The 9,025-nt window shown below is 35.4% G+C and overlaps 1 protein-coding gene across 1 annotated transcript in view; it reads right to left on the bottom strand.

Annotated features, from left to right (window-relative positions):
* Positions 1 to 9,025, bottom strand: part of IPO11 (importin 11) — a 215,249-nt gene that overhangs the window by 104,053 nt on the left and 102,171 nt on the right. Inside the window, exons 23-24 of the mRNA XM_007130413.4 lie at positions 3,740 to 3,819; positions 3,231 to 3,311 (exon numbers count right to left, since the gene is read on the bottom strand). Coding sequence (XP_007130475.1) covers positions 3,231 to 3,311; positions 3,740 to 3,819 — 161 coding nt within the window. The remainder of the gene's footprint in view (positions 1 to 3,230; positions 3,312 to 3,739; positions 3,820 to 9,025) is intronic.

Genomic DNA, 9,025 nt, shown 5'->3' with positions numbered 1-9,025 from the left:
GGACATGGGTTCGTGCCCCGGTCCGGGAAGATCCCACATGCCGCGGAGCGGCTGGGCCCGTGAGCCATGGCCGCTGAGCCTGCGCGTCCAGAGCCTGTGCTCCGCAACGGGAGAGGCCACAACAGTGAGATGCCCACGTACCGCAAAAAAAAAAAAAAAAAAAAAAAAAGAATACTGAGATATGAATACTACTCAGTCTCCTCAATAAGTGCAGATGTACTAATCGTCCTGTAATGTTCCTCTGCCTCATAGTGACAGGCACCAGGCAGCTCTGACAATCTTGTCTTTTTATCTGGAAACACCAAGGTCATATGCCAGTTTCTTACTCTCTTCACCTAACATTGTATCTACAGCTTCAATCACTACCAGTCTGGCCAGCTCTCTTAAAAAACAAACTCTTGCCCCTTCTACATATGCTCTAGACTCAAAATCCCAATCTCCTGTATCATTCTGGCGCCATCTTCCTTTCTATTGGGTCACTTTCACCTACAAAATCTACTCATCAGATTTTCCTCACTGCCTCTCCACACACAAAAGCTATCTTTTTATTTTTTAACAGTAAATTCTTGTTATGGAATGACTTGTGTCCTGCCCCCTGCAAAAGATATGCTGAAGTCCTAATCCCAAGTACCTGTGAATGTGACCTTATGTGGAAATAGTCTTTGTAGATATAATTAAGTTAAGATGAAGTTATTATGGTAGGCCCTTAATCCATTATGACTGGTACCCTTATAAGAAGAGAAGACAAAGATACAAGGAGAATGTCATGTGACAATTGAGGCAGAGACTGGAGTGACGCATGTATAAGCCAAGGAAGCCAGAAATTGCTGTACACCACCAGAAGCTAAGAGAAAGGCATGGAACAGATTCTCCCCTAGAGTCTTCAGAGAGAGTATGGCCCTGCCAACATCTTGATTTCAGACTTGTAGTTTCCAGAACTCTGTGAGAGAGATAATCACTATAAATATTATAAATTAGTTCCGGTTGTTTTAAGCCACCCAGGTTGTGATACTTTGTTATGGTAGCCCTAGGAAACAAATATAGTTCTTAATAATATAATCATTTTCTCATCACTTTATAATTTAACACTTCAGTAATCTGGCATATGAACCCCTCCAATTTATAGACACTAAAGGTTTTAAATAACACCATTATCCCCACCCTCAACAGACCATTCTCACAGTATTCTCTCTGTTCTTATTTTTGTTCACTTCTCTGCAGTATTCAACACTGTATTAATCTAATTCACCCTACTAGGATTGCCAGAATTAGCAAATAAAAGTACTATGTTTTATCTGGTAACCCTAACCCTACCAAACATTTAAGATCCAGGTCCCATCTCAACCCTTTCTCCCTGAAAAATGTTCTCTGCAAAATGCTGGGTTAGATGACCACATCTATACTCCCAGAGTAACATAAAGCCAATGGACAGCAATGGCTCACACTAGAAAGTGCTCATGAAAATCACCTAGGGAACTTTTTAAAAAGAAATACTAACATCTTATGTCCTACCCAAATTTTCAAAAAGTTCACCAGGTAATCTGAGATACGTCTAATCCAAAACAACATAACACACTAAATATGGGCTGATTGTTTACCTGCCTCCTTCCCCCAAAAGAATGAATTACTCAAGAGCAGAAACCGTGGTTTTTCTATCACGTATGCCTACCAGAATGCACTGAATACCAGTAACAGGGACTGGCAAACAATGCCCTTGGGCCAAATCCGAACAACTATATGATTCTGTAAATAAAGCATTTTTGGATACAGCCACAGGCATTAATTTACGTACCATCTATGCCTGCTTTCAATCCACAACAAAACATATAAATAGTTGAGACAAAGACTATATGGCCCACAAAACCTACAACATTTACTAGCTGGTCCTTTACAGAAAAAGTTTGCTGACCCCTGACCTATATGGTGAATGACTGAATAATCAGCAATGATAGTAAATGCAACCAATTTGAAAATCAAATTAACATGCATATTAACACAGATATCTGGAGCTTTATATGTGCATACATGTGTATAATGTCCAAAGAACAGCACATAAAATAGTGTAACGCCTGAATAAGTGCCAACTGATGATTACTCTTATTGGTTATTATGAAAGACTTTACTACCTGCACAAACTTATACCCACTTAGTCCCCCAAAATGTACTATGGGTTGTTGCTATGATTATTGTGGTTAACACATTTCTTACAATGAACCTCTTTGGGCAAACACTTTTTCATTTCACTGGGAGGAAATCAAATTGTTTTTAGGATCTAAAGCAATGCCATAGTTTTCACACAAAAAAATGCTACTTGGTTAAGCTATAGTAACACTTCACCTAACTAGCTCTCATATCTGACTTAAAACATTGCTAAGAACTTAGAAACAAAAAAGAGATGCTTTTAACAAGTACACCTTCTCACAAAATCCATACAAAATATGTGTGTGTGTGACACATACATGTGAAGATATATTTATATATACATTTATATTTAAATATATACATTTGATACTCCTTTATCTTTAATATATATATAAACATACAACTCAGAGACTGTTGGTTATTAAGTATACACAATTATATACAATATATAAAGATAATATATAGTGATTCTATAAAGATACAATGCATAAAGATTAACTCAGAGCCCATGGGTTCTTTTTTTGTTTGTAAGTTTTTTTTTTAATTGAGGTATAACTGACATATAACACTATATTAGTTTCAGGTATACAATATAATGATTCAACATTGGTTCTGAGTTATACACAGTCCATACAAACTTGGTACTCTAACTTCGAGAGCCAATCCAAATTAAAAGTACCAAATTATAGTGGGAATATTGTGTCCCAAAAGCAGGCTAACAAACTGGAGAGATGAGAAGTATCAGATGTCGCCAGGCTTTGGATAATTTATAAAAGTTTTTAAAGCCTTGCTACACAAAGTGAAGTCTCAGGATGAGGGGGAACTTTGAGTGGGGTCCCATCAGCAGAAAGTTAGTTAGAAATGTGGAATCTGCATTTTAACAACATCCTCAGGTGATCTATATGCACAGTCAAATTTGACACCCCTGGTCCAGAGGTATTAAACCAATTTAATACAGCTAAAAGAAAATATTCTGTCTAGAATTACTCTTCCCCTTCTTGCCCATCATCTAAACCCAAATGAAGGTCCAATTTCACAAAATACAGATGGAAAATTTACAATAATATTCATCAGAAAGATGACAGTACCTTTAGCACTTGAACTTGACCTTCTGTAGTAATTTCGTTTAGCAGTTCACAAAAGGACTGACATAGACCTACTGCATATGTCTGAAATTCAATGAAAAGTCAAAATATACATATGAATATATCTGCAATATCAAAAAAGGTATAAAATTAAATTGGGGACTCATTATAATCTATTTGAGAAGATACTAAAGCTCTAAGCATATAAAATTTCAATTAGAACTCTTTAGGAAAAGTTTAAGAAATAAAAATAGTTTATTGCTATTCTAATTTTTGTAGAAATATAAGGATATATTTACATGTAGAGCATATTTTCTATGTTAAATAACATAATTCATGAAACTACATCACATCTGCCCCACAGTAGGCAATGCTTATGACGACTTTCCCCCCTTAAAGTAATAAATCAACTAAATTTTGAAAAGATTTCAAAATAAGATTCCTGATTTCAAATAAGAAACAATCAAAATAATAACTATATAAATTTTTACAATGCAAAAACTACAACATACCTGTAAAAATTCTGTTGATGATAAAAAGATATAACCATTGATGATCTTAAAGCAGGTTCTGAGACTCTCTGAACTTAGTTCTGCCAAAATAATAATTTTTTTAAAAAGAACAAATTAAATCATTGTTCAAAATCAGTTTAAATGAAGTGACTTATTTAAAGCTAAGTTACATGCCCTTCTTTACAAATCTTTTCTGACTGCTATTCAGATGGCTAGTATATAAATATCTATCTAAAAACTGGCATTAACCTCTAACTTAATGCTTTCCCATATACCTCCCACTAGTTAAAACAGCTTAGAAAATACTAAGCTCCCTTTTCTTTCCTTTCAGAAAATAACTACATGATCCAACCTTGCATTTCAAACTAAATTTCTAGTACCAGCATGGCAAACGACATGCAACTGAATCATTTTACCATCATATTTTGGTATCTGCTTAAATGGGTTCACTCAATAAGCATTTACTGAGTGTCTACTGTGCTGGCACTGAACATGCTACTCTACTTACGAAAAGAGTCCCTGTTATACTCCGAAAATTATATTGTTTAGATATTCTCAATTCTTGGGCTTTGTTCTTCAAATCCACTCCTCTATGAAAAACCTACACATAAAGAATCTTCTTTAAAATGTTATTACCAGAATAGTATAGGAAAAGGATATTGTTTCTAATTATTCTCTTTCAAGTGCAAAGCAGAAAACTTGTTAAAATTTAAACTGATCAAATGTTTATGCAGTGTTATTTTACATGTCTTATCACATACAATAATGATACAATAGAACACAGATTACAGATGTCTATAATTATACAGATCAAAACATGACCCCCAAATATCATCTATATCTAAAATCTTTCATTCTGTATTGCTACTATTTTAGAAATCGTATTCACTTGCAATAGGACAGATTAAAAAATGTTTCCTGGCAAAAGCGAAGGCCCTGGGTTCTTACCTAACTCATATGCTAGCAAAGTGAGAAGATATTCCATTCAGGTGAGAATTACCCATACACTTTCACAAGAAAATGACAATCCCACTCAAAGCTCAAAATGTGTTTTAAAGGCATTATTTTCTATACTTTAGGGATTTAACATACTAGTTTAAAATGAGAATGTAGAGGGGACAGAAACTACCCAACTTGTTACCACGCTAACGGAAGACATAAAAAGAAATAATAAAGGCTGCCACCTAAATATTTTTCACAACAGAAGACAAAATCTCAGGATAAAGGGGTAGGCCATTACATTGGATAAAGTTATTCTTATGAACAATTCACACGTCCTTTTCTCCTCAAGGAGCAAGTCTAGTCAAGTCTAAACTTGTGCACACTGTTTAACAGACCAACAACGAATAGCAGACTGTTTGGCAACCACCGTTTTGGCAACCACCGTGATAAATAAGGCAGAGGGTCTACACTTAAGTGAGAACTTAGAATGGCTACATTCCCGGTATGTCAGTGAATATAATTTCTAAATCACTGCCACCTAAAATTTTATCAAGATCTATGATGAAGGAGACAATATTTAAGAAAGATTGATTTTAAAAACCATAGTACCAGGACTTCCCTGGTGGCTCAGTGGTTAAGAATCCGCCTGCCAGTGCAGGGGACATGGGGTCGAGCCCTGCTCTGGGAAGATCCCACATGCCACAGAGCAAATAAGCCTATGCGCCACAACTACTGAGCCTGCGCTCTAGAGCCTACGAGCCACAACTACTGAAGCCTGTGAGCCTAGAGCCCGTGCTCTGCAACAAAAGAAGCCACCGCAATGAGAAGCCCACGCACCGCAACAAAGATTAGCCCCTGCTCACGCAACTAGAGAAAGCCTGCGTGCAGCAATGAAGACCCAATGCAGCCAAAAATAAATAAATAAATTTATTTAAAAAACAAAAAAAAGGGCTTCCCTCCATGGCCGCTGAGCCTACGCATCCAGAGCCTGTGCTCTGCAACGGGAGAGGCCACAACAGTGAGAGGCCTGCGTACCGCAAAAACAAACAAACAAACCTAAAAATAAAAACCATAGTACCCATCTCTTCTTACAGATATTTTTAAAGCTATTTCTAGATTAATTTATATAAGCAATTAGGTCACTTCATACTGTTTTCCATGCCTCCATCATGCCAAGGACAACTTTTACTAAATTTCCTAAGGCATGCTATCATCAGCAAATATTAAATACCGATAGTAAAAAAAAATAGTCCTAAATTTAATAAATTTATCTATTTTAAAGTATATTGAACATTGCTCATTATATCCATGAGTTCCTAGTAAGACTCCGATAAAAAATTATTGTCTGCTCCTAGTATCACGAAGAGCTGACCATACAACAGATCTGTATTTATTTTCAGCCCTGTGAATAACTTAATTCAAATGTTCTCAACCATGGGCAATTTTGCCCCCTAGGGGACATCTGGCAATGTCTGGAAACTCTGGTTGTTAAAACTAGCATCTAGTGGGTTGAGGCTAAAGTATTAAGCTTCCTACAATGCTCTAAACAGTCCCTAAACAGAAAGAATTACAGGGCCCAAAATGTCAACAATTTCGAAAATCCCTAACTTAAGTGATCAAGTTTTTCTTTCATAGACAGAGAGCTCTGATTCAAATCTGTAACCCATCAAAGTATCTAGTTATGCTGTGTGCACATGATTTATATTTATTAGTCTAATTATAATTTTTATTCCATTTCTGTTTTTCTCTATTCTTTGGCTCTTATTTTTAATTTCTACTTTCATGTTACATTTTACTTATTCTTTTTAATCATACTATTTAATGTTTATGTTTGGAAATGAAACTATAGTAGCTTCTTCTTTTATTTCAAATTCTGATAAAATACGAAGGCTAAAATGTGTAAAATAGCCTACACATCATCAAGATGTCAGATGGGAAAAAGTTCCTTCCAAATTAGAAAAATTTTATTGGTCAAGGAACATTAGCTTGGCCCTTACAACAACATGGACAAGAGTCAGTCAGGTGTTTATCTTTTAAGTAATGAGAATACTGAGAAAATTAATACCATAAAAAAGATATAAAGGATTTTAAAAATAAGCCTTTAGAACTAAATTATTAGAAGTAGTTATAGCCTATGGTTCTACTTAAAGTATCTCCAGTTCTACTTACATTTGGGGAAAAGGGTATGAAATGAATTTTAGCCTTGGATTTATTCACACTTAATTAACATATCCTAAAAATCATTAACTTAAACACCAATATTGCTGGTTTTATGTGTTTTAAATGAAAATGAGAAACTTCCAGCCAGCAGCTTTATTTCTACTTGGAAAAAAATAATAGCTATGATACTCATTAAATAAATGTTTAAAAATCACTGATCTAATAAGAAAAAATGTTTTCACCTTTAAGAAAAGTGAGTATTCATTTCGATCTATATTCTTAAAAGATTAAAATAAATATTCTGGTTATATTTCAAAATAAATTTTAAAGCTCACCTGAAAGAATGTATATGCAAAAAGCTACATATCAAACAATATTAATTAGTTGTGCAATACTCAAACAAAAATAAAGGTAATACTGATTTCAAGGTATACTAAACATTCAAAGATATAATTTGTATACAGAATTTCTTCATATTATTAAGTTAACTAACAAATCCTACAGAGCCAGTGGTTCAGTACTTTTTCTTTTAAAATAGCCATAATGTTGACAGTAATAGTAGCAATAAATATAATTACAAAACACTTAAATGGTGCTTACTATGTGCCAGACATTGTTCTAAACACATAAAAGGCCTTATTGATTTATAAGGACTATGCTTCAACTACAAAGCTTTCTATGGTAAAACTGTACTTTAGTACCTACCTAAAACTACACTCAAAATAGTGTCATATGGTTATAGGAGGGTTAGTTATGTGCTTTTTTTTCAGTCTCTTCTTCCTGGCTACCAATCTTCTCTCCCACCACGTTGTAAAGGCCAGGCAGGCTGAATTCGGGGTGGAATACACAGGTGAAGTGCAATCATCTTGTGAAGTTACCCATATGTGAAAATGGCTGAATCCTGTTCATGACTAAGTTGATAATGGGCCTGGTCGAGGTTTCCATTCTCAGGGCAACTATATAAAGAAGCACTGTGGATTACACAGAATGGTACTATATATGGTCTCCAACTGGTAGACTAGAACTAAATGGCCTTCACCGAGAGTAAAAGAAAGTAAAAGGACTTTTCCTATTCTTTTTCTCTATGATATCTTAGCTACAAAACTTTTCCTAGGAGACTAGCAATAAGTGACTGGTCTATTGCCACTGTCTTCATGTTTGAAAATTTCTTCCATAATTTTATGGGGATGCTAGATGATAAAACATCAAATGGCTTTTTATTAGAAAACAGATGGCATCTTGGTATTATCTGAGGTCTAATTTATTCTGAAGAATGGGGTAGAAGAACAACAACAACAAAAAAATCAGAAAACACGAAGGACTAATCACATTATCTATAGCCCCCATGATCATCCAGCAAATGAAGACATGTTTTTAATTTTTTTTTAATAAATTTAATTGTTTTATTTATTTATTTATTTTAAATTTTTGGCTGTGTTGAGTCTTCGTTGCTGCACACGGGCTTTCTCTAGTAACCCCTGGCAAGCAGGGGTTACTCTTCGTTGCAGTGCGCAGGCTTCTCATTGCGGTGGTTTCTCTTGTTGTGGAGCACAGGCTCTAGGCGTGCGGGCTTCAGTAGTTGTGGCAAATGGGCTCAGTCGTTGTGGCTCACGGGCTCTAGAGCGCAGGCTCAGTACTCAGGGCACACGGGCTTAGTTGCTCTACGGCATGTGGTATCTTCCCAGACCAGGGCTCGAACCCATGTCCCCTGAACTGGCAGGCGGATTCTTAACCACTGTGCCACCAGGGAAGCCCAACAGATGTTTTTTAATCAGCTATAATTATGTTTTAGTCCACACTTGATGATTTTATCAAAGAATGTGTCTACCTTTCTGGTGCATCATTATACCTCAGTAATACTTTCCCTCTAATAAAACTGCTCACTACAAGTAAGTTCTCAGAAAAAATAATTTTGAGATATTGCCATAATAAGCACGCCTTTTTTCCTGGTTTTTTCCTACATGAATGCCCTCTCCTGACAATATTAAACTATTCAGTCAGTATACCCAAAGTTCTAATGAAGGAATTAAAGATGCTTCATGGGTGAGTCTTAGAGAGTGGGAACTCTGAATGGAATAAATGTAAATAATTTTTACATTTTGTAAATAAACGATTTTTTAAAATGGTAGTAATCTGCAGACTGAAAAAGAAGCAAAGGGCCAGTAAATAGCACTGTATACAATT

This window comes from Physeter macrocephalus, chromosome 8, assembly GCF_002837175.3.
Source record: "Physeter macrocephalus isolate SW-GA chromosome 8, ASM283717v5, whole genome shotgun sequence".
NCBI lineage: Eukaryota > Metazoa > Chordata > Mammalia > Artiodactyla > Physeteridae > Physeter > Physeter macrocephalus.
Note: the sequence above shows the minus strand (reverse complement) of the source record. Positions and strands in the feature narration are given on the sequence as shown.